Below are 16,229 nucleotides of genomic sequence, written 5' to 3'. Positions count from 1 at the left end.
GGACAGACATGCAGAAATACGTACTCTGACATAGCTTACCTCTGTATAACACTCAGTTGCTTGTGTAAGCGGCCAGAGGGGAAGCAAGGGAGTGCGACTTGTATTAGGTGTTGGGGCCGGTCTTGTACACATCTGGTAGTGAGTTTACCCACAAGCTAGCACGTGAAAAATTGAGATTAATATACATATACACGTGAGTAGTAGAGATATATATAAAACCATCAAGCAGGGGATCTGCACAAACAATATACTTCCAAATTCCAGGGTGCTCTGGGTAGGAAAAGTAAACAAATTAACAGGTCCCGCACTCTCCGCTGTGAAAACACAAACTTCTTTAATTGAACTGTGACGTTTCGGGGTAGTTAGCCCCTTCCTCAGACAGATAACAAAAATAGTGCAACTTACTCCCCTTAAATACTTACTCCACAATGTACTGTGAATGCTTAACACCTGCAGCTTTTCATCTGCGCATGCTCAGAGATAACTATGGTGGCTGCATTGGGACAAACAACTAAAAGCAAAATTAAAAATGGAAAATGCCTGAAATTACAATATAACAATGTTTATATAAACAAAGATGTAACCTAAGTAGCCCTGATATATGTGATAACTCGTCTTCACAATATGTAACAAAACTTAGCAAAAACTAAAATTGGCTACAAATAAATATTATATCTTAACTACTGAGGGGAATAAGTAAGATGTTACTTACAAAAAAACAGGCAAGTAATGAATATCAAGTGTAATTATGAAATCCATACCCTGTAAAAGGACATAATTAATTTGACCAGGGAGACAAATGAAACCTACCTACTGCAAAAATTGCTTTAACTAGGTGGGAATATGTCAAAAAGACATAAAAATTATGAATACAATCTTAATCATCCCTGTATAATCTAATAACTGACAGACTCAGAGTATGACTATCAGATTAGTATTAATCTATGGCTAACTGTACTACACAATATACTATTACGTGTAAAATATGTACAAACAGGATCATTACAAGAAACATTGCATATCAAAATGGGTATTAAGGCCCATAGGTATTAAAGTATCTAAGGTGTAAATCCACCTGGTCTCCGATACGGACTGACTTTCTGGTGACACTGGATGTCACCAGTTTGTATAATGCCATTCCTCATACAGGTGGCCTGGATGCCACAAGGAAACATTTAAATTTATACCCATATGTGGGTCCACCTGTGGAGGTAAAATTACGTCTTCTCAAATTCTGCCTGGAATGTAATTATTTCCGTTTTGAACAGAAATTTTACTTACAGATTTCTGGAACGGCAATGGGGTTGAATATGGCCCCATCATATGCCAACATCTTTATGGCAGAATTTGAGCTATTTGACACTGATCTATTTTGTGACCCAAACATCAGGATGTTCAAGATATAGATTAGATAGATAGGATATTGTGTATCATTTGGACAGGCACGAGACATGAGTTGGATAACTGGTTTGCCCAACTAAACGGATCAAGTAAACACCTCAAATTCAAAATGAATGCTTCTGATACCTGTATTGAGTTTTTAGATTTGCTAATCTTCAAGAATGGTAATCGCCTAGAGACTACTCTATACATCAAGGAGACGGATAGGAACTCCATCCTAAGAGCTGCCATCGACCGGCCCTTAAAAGGGCACTGCCTATCTCCCAATTTAAGAGAGTGGTACGGAACAACAGTACTGAAAGTAAAAAGTTGGAACAACTCCATGAAATGGAGAACAAGTTTATCCAAAGGGGATATAAACGTAAAACCATTCAGGATATCAAATCTACTATGTCCACATTGACACAAGCTGAAGCATTGATAAAGAGAACCAGTGAAGACACACCCGACATGGCTTCAAGGATGACGTTGTGACCACATATTCTCCTGACAAGTGACAAACCCCCAGTATTCAACAGGAGAATTGGCACATCAACACAGATGAACGCTTACCCTTTAAGAATACCATCCACCTGAGGGTTGGTTATAAACCGTTCAAGATCTTTGAGGGACTACTTGGTGCGTCCTGACAATGTCCAAAGTTATACCAACAAGACTTGGTTAGGGAAGCCTAAACATGGTTGTTTTAAGTGTATGGGTTGCACTACCTGTAATGGGATGGTACAAACCACGCATTTTGTCCACCCATGGCACAACAAACGCTATGCCATTAAGCACAGAGTCACATGTACTACCAAGTTTATAGTGTACATGCTGCACTGTTGCTGTGGCAGATATTACATTGGCAAAACGAATGATGATCTACGCACCCGTATGGCCAATCACAGGGCATCCATACGTGCTGCCCTAGTCACTGGTGAAAGTGATCAGCCAGTGGCTAGACACTTTTTGTTTTGATTCATACTAATCTGATAGTCATACTCTGAGTCTGTCAGTTATTAGATTATACAGGGATGATTAAGATTGTATTCATAATTTTTATGTCTTTTTGACATATTCCCACCTAGTTAAAGCAATTTTTGCGGTAGGTAGGTTTCATTTGTCTCCCTGGTCAAATTAATCATGTCCTGTTACAGTGTATGGATTTCATAATTACACTTGATATTCATTACTTGCCTGTTATTTTGTAAGTAACATCTTACTTATTCCCCTCAGTAGGTAAGATATAATATTTATTTGTAGCTAGAGCTGCAACTAACTATTATTTTCATAATCGATTAATCGGACGATTATTTTTTCGATTAATCCACTAATCGGATAAAAAAAGAATCAATAATTGTTTCCTATATTTTAAATATAATCCACATACTGAGTGTTACAAATATAAACTTCAGACTAAAACTTTACATTAACACAACTTTTAATTGACAACTGTTAATTAACACAATTTATAAGCAGCAGAGCACAGTTTTATAATTAAAAACAAAAACTGTTTGAAAAGAGGTTGAACTTCCACCTTGGCAAGGGGCCTCTCAAAGTAACCCTTAACTTCATTCTAAAATAAAAAATATCTTGAATATCTTTATGCAATGGTAATTAACCAGCTATAAGGTTAGGTGAAAATATCTAGTCCGCTCTAAAAATAACAGATATATAATTATAAAGGTTGAATCTGGTAAATATTATCACAATTGATTAAAAATATCAACAAAACAAAAAAAATATATATATCAAAAGCGCTAAGGACTATATATCAATAACAGGACAAAGCCTTACACATTTATTTATACAGTACATATAATCAGCAATAGCAAGTAATACGCTAATAATTGTGCAAACAGATAATAGCGCACATCAATTTAAATAACTCCCATCAATCTAGGGGCTAGGTGTAAATAACAAGCTTGGCACTATATCATGCAAAGCATAGTTCCAAATCACCTGATTTAATATAAACAATCCAAATGATGACTCCTATTATATCTGGGTTGCACATAAGCCAGGGGTAGTTGTAAACTTATACCGTTCTGAAAAAGTGAAAAGTATAAGTCTGTAGACATCCTTTAGGCTAAGTACATAACCATAAAACACAATACCATGTGCAGGAGCTCAGTGGAGTGAAGCAGCTGGTGCTGTGCACAGACCAACTAATTGCAAACCAACTAATTGATTGAGATTCGTTGACAACTATTTTCATAATCGATTAGTTGATGCAGCTCTATTTGTAGCCAATTTTAGTTTTTGCTAAGTTTTGTTACATATTGTGAAGACGAGTTATCACATATATCAGGGCTACTTAGGTTACATTTTTGTTTATATGAACATTGTTACATTGTAATTTCAGGCATTTTCCATTTTTAACTTTGCTTTTAGTTGTTTGTCCCAATGCAGCCACCATAGTTATCTCTGAGCATGCTCAGTTGCGCAGATGAAAAGCTGCAGGTGTTTAGCATTCACAGTACATTGTGGAGGGTATTTAAGGGGAGTAAGTTGCACTATTTTTGTTATCTGTCTGAGGAAGGGGCTAACTACCCCGAAACGTCACAGTTCAATTAAAGAAGTTTGTGTTTTCACAGTGGAGAGTGCAGGACCTGTTTATTTTCTATATTATATCTCTCTATATCTTTTGGAGAAAAAAAAATTAAAAAAAAAAATAAATAAAAAAAAAAAAAATTTGTTGCCAGTGATGTGATTAAATAGTAGCCACTAGCCAGTTATTAGGTCTTATGACACACAACAATGTCATGTTTTCTTGGACAGTGGTACGATTAACAAATGAAGCAGTATAAGCTACATACACACACAAATATATATATATATATATATATATATATATATATATATATATATATATATATATATATATATATATCCTTTTTGGGAGCCGTGGGGTTAACTGCATCTGCTATGTATTTGAGCCGTTTCTAAGAGGAGCAGGAGATTGTGTGAGGTTCCATAATGTTTACATACCCTATGTTTCAGACTACAGACGTCCCTAGGGGGAAATATAAGTATGTGGCTTTCCCTCCTCTTCATTCCTGCATGGGCTCTGCTTTTAGACTTCTAGATTGATCGGCTGCTACTGAGAACAAAAAGTGAAAGTAAAAACAGCCATTTTACAAATGTGTGCTAAAAGCAACCACTAGATGGAGCTGGTTTGCAAGAAATCACAAACAAATCAATATTACAGCCACTTCTGAGGATTTTTTTTATTTAGCAAAAAAATCGCGAACTCTCGCGGTTTTAAAATTGCGGCGATTAATCCTGCAGCATGTATATATATATATATATATATATATATATATATATATATATATATATATATATATATATATATATATATATATATATATACATATACATATATATCAGATATAGCAAGGAAATAAATACAGAGCTATATAACAACTTAGTTAAACCATCACCTTAAATACCCAATTGTGAAGTCTCCAATACTAAGGCAAAAGTCTCCATACTGAGGCAACATTCAGGGAAAGACAGCTCGATGAGATGTCAAACAAACTAATTAGACATGTATATGACAGTAAAATGGTAACAGACACTAAAGAAACTGATGCACCATCAGGTGAACTCTGCTGTCAGGATCATTGGGATCTATTAAAAACAGATAAGACCCTACCCATTTCAACTTACACAGCACCCTAGGATGGTATACCGCCGTGCTAAGAACTTGCGCCATTTGCTCGTCAAGACTGACCCTGTGAAAAGCTATGAAGGACACATTTGGCTTAAATCCAACAAAAAAGGTTGCTTTAGGTGTGGGGACTGTACCACATGCGACAGCATGTTGAAGGGTGATACAAGATTAACTACAGACTGACTTGCACCAGCACCTATGTCATCTATATTCTGATTTGCCCTTGCTCCCTTGTATATGTGGGTAAGACGGTCACCACATTCCGGGAAAGGATGGCCACTCATCGCTGTGTGATCAGGGAAGTCCTATCAAAAGGGAACTCTGATCAGCCAGTTGCACGCCACTTTGCCCGTTGTAGAAATAGTGTCTCTAGTCTAAGGACTATGTACCACCACCAACAAGGGGAGGCAATAGGGGTAATCAGCTTTTAAGGCTGGAAACCAGATGGATTTATACATCGGACACTATAGCACATAAAGGGCCGAATACGATACTGGACTTTGGGCCATTTTATTCAGGGGACTGAGCTATACACGATTGTCGTCTAGTATTGTCTCATTTTAACACACCTGATTAGCCCTATGACATCCTATATATCCTGACCATTGTTACTGTCTATTACCATTATAGGGATCACACACACCATTAAAGCGTGCTGACCCACTTAAATCCCTGACTGACCAAGTCCTCCGATACCAAGGTTTCTTCCATACTCCTTCACATACGGATGTATTTAATAATATTATCCGTCACTATATAATACTTATAGATGAAATAATAGTTTAATACAGGATCTTCTGGTATTATATTGATACGTACACATAATTATGCATAGAGATGTGTCTGCTCAGATATACTTATTGTGTTTTAGCAATTGATGTTTTATATTGTTTTTATTGATTTTAATAGAGTCTCCGTGTACATGATCACAAGCCTTATTTGACAGAGGTCTTTATATAATGGTCGTTCCTTATGTATTGACAGGAGACCGGTACCTTTTTTGATTGGCCGTGTGACTGACAGGTCATTTCACGCCCCCCTAGTATACGCATCAGCGTGTCGCACGCTGATGACGTCATCACTCCTTGACACTGCACGCAGGCCGCAATTGCGGATCAGCGTTTGGAGACTTCACAATTGGTGATGGTTTAACTAAGTTGTTATATAGCTCTATATTTATTTCCTTGCTATATCTGGTATTTGACAAAGGGAAAGCAATGTTCTCGAAACGTTATGCTTTTTAATGGATTGAATTAAATGTTATGTTTTACTAATACCAGTAAGTGCCTTTTTCATCATTGTTATACTTGGATATTTTCTTGGAAGTGCACCCTGGGAGCTGATGGATCCTTGGAATATGGAGTGACTATGATTAGAGGATAGAGGAGATAGAGATTAGAGATTAGATATATATATATATATATATATATATATATATATATATATATATATATATATATATATATATATATATATATATATATATATATATATATATATATATATATATATATATATATATATGAGTGTCCCTTTAAAGTAAGCCTGGACTTCATTCTGACATAAAAATATCTTGAATATCTATATGCAACCAGCTATAAGGTTAGGGGAAAAAATATCTAGTCCACTCTTAAAATAACAGATATACTTATAGGACGTTGAATTTGGTACATATAGTAATTAAAAATATTTTATTTATTTTTTTAAAAAAGGAGGCAAAAGGGCTAAATACTATATATCAGTAACAGGACACAACCTTACACATTTATCTATAGAGTACATATAACCAGCAATACGTTAAAAATTGTGCAAACAGATAATAGTTCACACCATTCAAATAACTCCCATCAATCTAGAACTAAGTGTAAAAAACAAGCTTGCATGCAAAGCATAGTCCCAAATCACCTGATTTAATAAAAACAATCCAAATTATGACTCCTGTTTTATTTCTGGGTTGCACATAAGAAAGGAGTAGTTGTAAACGTTAAAAAAAAATAATAATAATAATAATAATAATAAGATATACTGTCCTAAAGAAAAGTGAAAAGTAAAATGTCTGTAGACGTCCTTTAGGCTAAAAGCATAACCATAAAACACAATACCATGTGCATAAGCTCATTGGAGTGAAGCAGCTGGTGCTGTGCACAGACCAACTAATCGATTATGATATTCGTTGACAACTATTTTCATAATCGATTATGCCACCAGGTACACATCATGTGACTCAGCAACATCCAGCCCTGGGTGCTAAATAGCACTCCAAAAAAGCTGTGATGTCACCAGAGCCACAGGCAGTTAACCCCAGTCCGGAATGGGTGCAAGAAACAAGGGGGATTACAAACAAAAAGTAATACAACACATAGAAACACCCAGCACTCATCAGCTAGCTCACAGCTAAGATAAAATCACAACTGGAAAGGTTAGTTACCGCATCTGGCCAAATGGGAAAACTCAGGCACCACGTCAAGGTCCTTTCCATTGCCTGAGTCCCTAACACAGCCACACCATCATGCGAGCTCACAAAGCCAAACAGACTGAGAACAAAGAAGGGGTGCACAGGTGGATGTAATCACCCAGAGAAAATACAAAACATGGAAGGGAACTGCACTCCAAGACCGGACCAGGTACACATCATGTGACTCAGCAACATCCAGCCCTGGGTGCTAAATAGCCTGAGTTTTCCCATTAGCTCACAGCTAAGATATATAGATATATATATATATATATATATATACATATACATACACAACACATAGAAACACCCGCATGATGGTGTGCCTGTGTTAGGGACTCAGGCTAAGGAAAGGACCTTGACGTGGTGCCTGAGCTTTCCCATTTGGCCAGATGCGGTGACTAACCTTTCCAGTTGTGATTTTATCTTAGCTGTGAGCTAGCTGGTGAGTGCTGGGTGTTTCTATGTGTTGTATTACTTTTTATTTGTAATCTCCCTTGGTTCTTGCACCCATTCCGGACTGGGGTTAACTGCCTGTGGCTCTGGTGACATCACGGCTTTTTTGGAGTGCTATTTAGCACCCAGGGCTGGATGTTACTGAGTCACAGGATGTGTACCTGATCCGGTCTTGGAGTGCAGTTCCCTTCCATGTTTTGTATTTTCTATGGGTGATTACAGCCACCTGTGCACCCCTTCTTTGTTCTCAGTTTGTTTAGCTTTGTGAGCTCGCATGATGGTGTGCCTGTGTTAGGGACTCAGGCTAAGGAAAGGACCTTGACGTGGTGCCTGAGCTTTCCCATTTGGCCAGATGCGGTGACTAACCTTTCCAGTTGTGATTTTATCTTAGCTGTGAGCTAGCTGGTGAGTGCTGGGTGTTTCTATGTGTTGTATTACTTTTTATTTGTAATCTCCCTTGGTTCTTGCACCCATTCCGGACTGGGGTTAACTGCCTGTGGCTCTGGTGACATCACGGCTTTTTTGGAGTGCTATTTAGCACCCAGGGCTGGATGTTACTGAGTCACAGGATGTGTACCTGATCCGGTCTTGGAGTGCAGTTCCCTTCCATGTTTTATATATATATATATATACACATATACACACACATACACACCTGTTCAAGTACACTTACAAATAAGTACTATGTTTGCTGAACAAGATCAATTAGGATTACTTGCTGGTGGAAAGGATAACTTAAAGGGACCCTGAACCCAAATTTTTTTTTTTTTTTTTTTCGTGATTCAGATAGAGCATGCAATTTTAAGCAACTTTCTAATTCACTCCTATTATCAATCTTGCTGTCTTTATTTGAAAAAGAAGGCATCTAAGCTAAGGAGCCAGACAATTTTTGGTTCAGACCTTGGACAGCACTTGTTTATTGGTGGGTGAATTTATCCACCAATCAGCAAGAACAACCCAAGTTGTTTACCAAAAATGGGCCTGCATCTAAACTTACATTCTTGCTTGTCAAATAAGATACCAAGAGAATGAAGAAAATTTGATAACTGGATTAAATTCGAAAGTTGCTTAAAATTGCTTGCTCTATCAGAATCACAAAAGAACATTTCTCGCCATTAAATTGACTTTCTGAACATACATTATTTTCATCATATCTTACAATTTACTATAAAATATATATATATATATCTCAAAAATGGGGGGACGACACTTTTTCTAACTTTGACCCCCAAAATCTGTTACACATCTACAACCACCAAAAAACACCCATGATAAATAGTTTCTAAATGTTGTCCTGAGTTTAGAAATACCCAATGTTTACATGTTGTTTGCTTTTTTTGCAAGTTATAGGGCATTAAGTACAAGTAGCACTTTGCTATTTCCAAAAAAAAAAAAAAAAAAAATCTGTCAGGAATCCCTGAATAACCCTTCACATGTATAAATATTTTTTTTAGTAGACAACCCAAAGTATTGATCTAGACCCATTTTGGTATATTTCATACCACCATTTCACTGCCAAATGCGATCAAATAAAAAAAATCGTTAATTTTTTCACAAACTTTAGGTTTCTCACTGAAATTATTTACAAAAAGCTTGTGCAATTATGGCACAAATAGTTGTAAATGCTTCTCTGGGATCCCCTTTGTTCAGAAATAGCAGACATATATGGCTTTGGCATTGCTTTTTGGTAATTAGGTCACTAAATGCCGCTCCGCACCGCACTTGTATTATGCCCAGCAGTGATGGGGTTAATAAGGGAGCTTGTAGAGTTAATTTTAGCTTTAGTGTAGAGTTCAGCCTCCCACCTGACACATCTAACCCCCTGATCCCTCCCAAACAGCTCTCTTCCCTCCCCCACAATTGTCCCCACCATGTTAAGTACTGGCAGAAAGTCTGCCAGTACTAAAATAAAATGCTTTTTTTTAAAAAAAAAAAACATATATTCAGCAGTGATGGATCCCCCTTAGCCCCCAACCTCCCTGACCCCCCCAAACAGCTTTCTAACCCTTTCCCCCGCTACCTATTTGCTCCCATCTTAGGTACGGGCAGCAGTCTGCCAGTACCCAGTTTGCCATATAATTAGTTTTTTGGGGGGTTTTTTTAAATCCAAATTTTTCTGTAGTGTAGCTGCCCTCCCTCCATAACCTACCCCCCACCCCCTCCCAGATCCCTTGAATAATATTGATCCCCCCTCCATCGATTACACTTTTCAAGTTCCAGAGTGTAGCGTCCCCCAGCGATGGGCCGCTCACCCGCCTCCCTGCAATGGCTCCCACCCACCAACGATCGGCACCATCGCTGGCCAATGCAGAGAGTGGCCCTCTCTGCATCGGCGGGTAAAAAAAAAAAAAAAAAAAAAAAAAAAGGTATTGTTAGTGATGCCTCAATATCGAGACATCACTGCAATACCTTGAAAGCGTCCACCGCTTGAAACCCCACAGGAATCCTTGGTTACTAACTGACACCCCATGTAGGACATGCCTGGCACGTCCTCAGTCGTTAAGGGGAATGATTACAAGCAGTGTCAGAATATCAGTTGTGTAACAGGGAATCTAGAATGTGAGTAAAGACATATTGAATGATGAATAATTGAAACAGATATACAAAAATGTAAAGATATGCAAAAAAAAAAAAAAAGGAATTGTTTTAAAGCCAATTAAACTGTTTTTGAAAGCTGGATTGGTCATGCAGTGTTCATACCTTTTGGTGATGCAATGTTTTATAGACATGGAGGGGAGGTTAGATACACAATAGCATGCGCATAAAATGGCATTATTTCTTTAAATAGTAAATAACTCTGACCTGAAATCAGGCTAAGTAATCTACACCATTATACCACTTAAAAAGCTGTATTGACTTTATTAAAAAATGTACTATAAATGTAATCTATGACTAAGCCCTCTGTGTAGCATGAAATGCATAAAATGGACATGATGTGCCTCCCGTGTCTGTTCTATTTGTCTGAAAAAACAGTGTATTGTGAGCTCTATTGAGTGCAGCTTTTCCTTGTGCAATAATAATATAATGTTAAATCATTTATCTCCTAGCAGCTCTTGCAATGCTCTTCACATATCTTTCTAATTCTCTCTGTAGTGTCTGGCAGCTCTTAAAAGTGGTCAACCCATGGTGTAAGTGCATATAGAGCAGTCCCACCCACCCACTCTATACACCTCATAGAATGAGCACCCCAGACAACCAGCAATTGAAAAACAGGGGCTTCTCACTCCCCTTATGCCAGCAGACAACAATTCCAGTATACAGTGAATTGCAAATGCTGTACCGATTCACTATTTACATCTACGGATTTCCCTTTATGCATGCACAGTTGGTCCTTCATCCATGGTCCAAAACCAGGGGCATCTTTCAATAGATTTCTATCTACCATGCAAACCAGATTTGCATTGGTCTTGTTGGCAGCAGTGTGACAAGTTTAAATGACAGTAAAGTCAAAATTAAAAACTTTCATGATTCAGATAGGGCATACAATTGTAAAGAACTTTTCAATGTACTTTTACCATCAAATTAGCTTTGTTCTCTTGGTATGCTTTGTTGAAGCCTAAACCTAGATAGGCTCATAGGCTGATTTCTAAGCTTTGCAATGCTACAACATACTTGACTGTTCTCTTCAAACAGTGCTTCGCTGTGGCTGCACTATGTTAAGCAAAAATGTACACAATGCAGCCAAAAGCAAAAAGCTTTTTTATACAGAAAAGCATGTTGTGGAGCAGGGGGACATTACATTTAATTTGAGTAAAAATCCTTAAAAGGCTATGATACAAAAAGAAAAGAAAATACAAAAAGCCTGAATATATTTACTGTGTATATTATAGATTAATTGCAAGCTCTTGATATTCTATGTGCATCAACATACAAAGTTCCTAAGTTTTATTCAGATAGGGAATGGGTGCAAATTAGTCACAACATCCTCAGTATTTCTGAATAGTAAGCGACATTACATTTATGGAACATTATTTTAATAGAAAAAGTAAATTTGAGTGGTGTTACAGTATCAGTATGAACCATAAAATCCAGCCAAGTTCTAAAAAGCCAAAAAGCAATGAGAAGAGTGGTAAAACAGGCTTAATTCATAAATTATCAGAACTATACAAGGTAACTTGGCCTACTTGCCTGATGGGGTTACAATGCTAAGAGCATAATCTAGGGCTTGACTATTTCCTAAGAAAGCGAACATAACACAAACCCTGTCCGACATTTTCAGTGTGCATGGTTAAAAAAAAAAAAAAAAAAAAAACACACAACAGGCACATGTCGGTGGCAGCATGGTGAATTATTTTATTTTTTTAAACTGATGTGCATGACAGGGGCGTATTAAGGCATAGGCCAACAAGGCCGGTGCCTAGGGCAGCAGATTTTTAAGGGGCAGCAGAATTTTGAGTCCCTAGGGCCACTCTACTGAACTCAGGGCCGGGTGGCTAAATCAACCAATTACTAATGACTTAAATGGCTGGCCCGGCTATTGCTATCCTATGGGATTGTATGTGGGTGCGCATGACGTGGTGACAGTGGAGGCGGAGCTCACTTGCACGGCCTGGACTGAGAGGGAATGCAGTATTCTTCCTCGCTCCACCCTCCCTTCAATACATCTTCATTAGGCATTAAAATACTTAAACGGATTAGTCACTAAATACTTGTACATTTACTGTTTGTCTATCTGTCATACATGCAAAGAATAAGTATTTATTGCTGAATCTATACAACTATGTGACTTAAAACACAACTGAAAATATGTTGTATGCATTTAATACATTCAGAAACAATACAAGTATATACTTTATTATGATTGTATCATGTGACTTTATCCCCTTGGATACAATTCCTAAACCTATCATAACTACTGTTGTATTTAAGTACTTTTAAAGGCCAGTTTGTATATTCATTACATATTTATCCATTATATTTTTTTTTATATAAACACTTTAATCATCTGACTTGCAAAATAATGTTATATATATATATATATATATATATATATATATATATATATATATATATATATATATATATATATATATATATATATATATATATATATATATATGTGTGTGTGTTTTTTTTTACACCATGCCCCAAAAATATTATGTCTAAAAAAAGGCCTTAAACCTGGGGTGGTGTGGGGGGTGGGGGGCAGCAGAATTTTGAGTGCCTAGGGCAGCACAAAACCTAAATACGCCCCTGGTGCATGATATTCAGAAACATTTGCTTTGATGAACAAAACATGAAAAGAAATAATCGGTAGGACTGCGACAATGGTTTGTACATTTAGAAATGAAATATTGTATTAGAATTCCGTTAACCTAAAGCCTTTAGCACTGTTAATATTTAAATACAATTCCTGACAATAGTACTAACAATCTTGCATGAGCCCTGTAGACGTTAACGACTGGTACTCTATTTTTGAAAGAATATTAAATATACATTTGCATGTTTATTGATAGTCTACAGAGAATATCGACTACGAAGGGTTTAAAAACTAAGACAAAAAGCAATTGCACTGCAGGCCTCTAAGACAGCAAAATTCTAGCAAGTCTGCATGCCAAGATACGCATTATAGGCCGCTCTAGGAAAGGAACAATGCAGCAGCTAGCTGTACGTAGAAAGAGGTTACTGAAAATTGATCTTAGTGACCCACACACAGAAAAAAAAAAAAAAAAAAAAAAAAAAACAACCACACACACACACTTATATATATATATATATATATAATTTCATTAAATAAATAAAAAGTAGAAACTTCAGCACAGAGTAGATCAATTGAGAGAAATGCACAAATTAAAAACAAGTTGCCCAGAAACTAATGCCAGAAGAAATGGGGGAGGAGTGCGTCAAGCAGAAAGAAAACTGGAGATTAAGAAAAAAAAATGCAAAGCAAACATTGGAAGGAAATATCTAGAATACACAGAATAAAAAGTATTGTAGCTTCTAGGCTACAGAAAAGGATAAACATATCAAGTACAAAATAATTTACGGCTAACATGCAAGAAAAAGGTTATAAACTAGATGCAAGATAAAATGTACATCAAACCTATATCACTATTGTTAACTGCTTCACATACTATGCTATATTCTTGCTGCAAGAATATTTCAGGGTGCTACAATAACCTTGCCTATAGGCATTCAAGCAGGTTGGCAGCATGGTGGGAATATTTTCTTTGTTTCGAATGTAACATTTAGAAATAAATAAGAGGAAGGAAGTATTTATGTACCACAAGCAAAACAATGGAAATCACACAAGGGGTTAATGAGGGGCAGGCATGCATCATAGGCCTGTCAGGCAGTGCAGGAATGCACATGAGGTCAGGACATGCCCCAAATCAACAGGAAGGAATAAGGGGGACAGGAGGTGATGTATTTTACTGATGTTCTGAATTAACTCAGGTTACAGATTTACCTGTTTGCCCCGGTAGAAGAGGCGCTGTCTGTCAGGGCTCACATTGAAGCTCTCTTCGATCTTCAACCTTAGACTCTCGATCTTTGTCAGCCTGGACAGGTCATCTATGGTTCGTGTCTGTGTGCCATCTATGGTTCGAACCTGGATCCACATCCTGTCATTCACAAAGCTGTTGGATTCAAATAGCACCTATTTGTAGCTTCTTTTTTCCGTAATAATATTAGTGTTATTACAAAATATTCATTCCAGTATATATAAATATTAAAAAAAAAAAAGATAATAAAAATAAGCAATCAGTCCTATTGGTGAAATAAAACACAATGGACTTAAACACAACAACGCGCTTATAACGTGTTCTCCCTCCCCTGTATTGATATTGTTATTTTTGTAATAAGAATTTGGAAGCCATCTAAGCTGCAGGGAGTGTTTACTAGGAGCTGCTCTCACATGGGGGTCACGGCGCCAAGCTAAAATCTCGCGAAGCGAACAAGGCAGAAGCTGGGGCTGGCTCTTGTTTTGATTAGAGACAGAGGACGGAGCTTGCATTTTCTAGCATTTCTCCGCCCCTGTCGAAAAACCGTGAGTACCCGGTGTAAGTACTATGTGCCTTACCGCCGCTGTTAATGTAGCCGCCATACATACCTGTCTTGTACGCTGCAGGTAGATTGTTGGTGCAAGCGGGCGACTAATAAACACTACAATACATCCTCGCATTGACGGGAGAGGCCTAAGCTCATGCACATAAAGATAGCAGCTACAGAAAGTAGCCTGCCCCTCAAATGTGACTGGCTGGGCAGCTCTGTGTGTGTCACATTCCCTCATGACTGCCAGCCTCTTTTACAAAAGGCGCGATGTTGTTGCACACTACAGATGTTTACTGGTTGGTAATTCATTTGTGCTTTATGTTGTTTGCTAATAAAATCATACATTACTAAATAGTTCCCAAAAAAAAAAAAGAATTCTTCTCAATGACCAAAATTTATCAAAGTGAGAATAATAAAATGTTCACATTGTCACAAAAAAGCTCACAAATGATACCACCATATTTATAAAGTGTTATGTGCCAGTGCCAACACAATAGCAACTTTTCATATGTGCAAACAAATTGACTCATGATCACTCCCAAGTTTTTAATATATGCAAATGAGTTGTTTGGAAATGCCTAATTTGTGTATTAATCTCTTGGCATATTAAAATGCCCATATATATTCACAGCTCTCATATATTTATGAAAAGTGGCGCATATAATATTCACTGTTTTTAGTCTCGTCAATTTGTAGGTTACAAGGTAGTGAAAGAGAAAGAGCAATATTGTTTGGAAGTGAAAATGGAAAAAAAAAAAATCTTACCGTAATGGGCAAGAAATTGCCCACAACAAGGTGCAGAACTTGAAGAATTATTTAATAACATAAAGGTATATATAGATTTATATATAAAAAAAAGTTAAATAATTTAATGTACAATTGAAAAAAGTGTACTCAAAAGAACAAAGATAACCCATAATAAAGGGGCAAACCTTCCTCGAAAGAGCGCCAAAGAAGGGGCAAAATAGAAATAACTTTAATAATATATAAGAAAGAACATTCTTACAAATGTAGTTCTAGTTATCCTAATGAATAATAAAGTGAAAACAAGATGTTTGCAAGAAAATTAGATCAGAAATTCATTTGACATCACAAAAAAAACCTTTTGCCAGAAAAATCTAGAATTTTGATAAATACTGGCATCATTTTTTACTTTACACATTGTGAACTGTCGGTGAAATAATCGTGACTTTTTAGGCGCATTTTTTCAGGGCTTAATACATTTTGCCCTAAGGGTTCCCATACAGTATATATGTATAGTAAAACATT

General features: G+C 36.9%; 1 protein-coding gene across 1 annotated transcript in view; it reads right to left on the bottom strand.

The window, feature by feature from the left end:
• UHRF2 (ubiquitin like with PHD and ring finger domains 2) overlaps nt 1-15,169 on the bottom strand; it is a 499,671-nt gene extending 484,502 nt beyond the window's left edge. The window contains exons 1-2 of the mRNA XM_053702563.1: nt 15,019-15,169; nt 14,377-14,545 (exon numbers count right to left, since the gene is read on the bottom strand). Of these exons, the coding sequence (XP_053558538.1) occupies nt 14,377-14,529 (153 nt within the window). The 5' untranslated portion in view covers nt 14,530-14,545; nt 15,019-15,169. The remainder of the gene's footprint in view (nt 1-14,376; nt 14,546-15,018) is intronic.
• Nucleotides 15,170-16,229: the final 1,060 nt, after the last annotated feature.

This window comes from Bombina bombina, chromosome 2 (genome assembly GCF_027579735.1).
Source record: "Bombina bombina isolate aBomBom1 chromosome 2, aBomBom1.pri, whole genome shotgun sequence".
Taxonomy (NCBI): Eukaryota; Metazoa; Chordata; class Amphibia; order Anura; family Bombinatoridae; genus Bombina; species Bombina bombina.
Note: the sequence above shows the minus strand (reverse complement) of the source record. Positions and strands in the feature narration are given on the sequence as shown.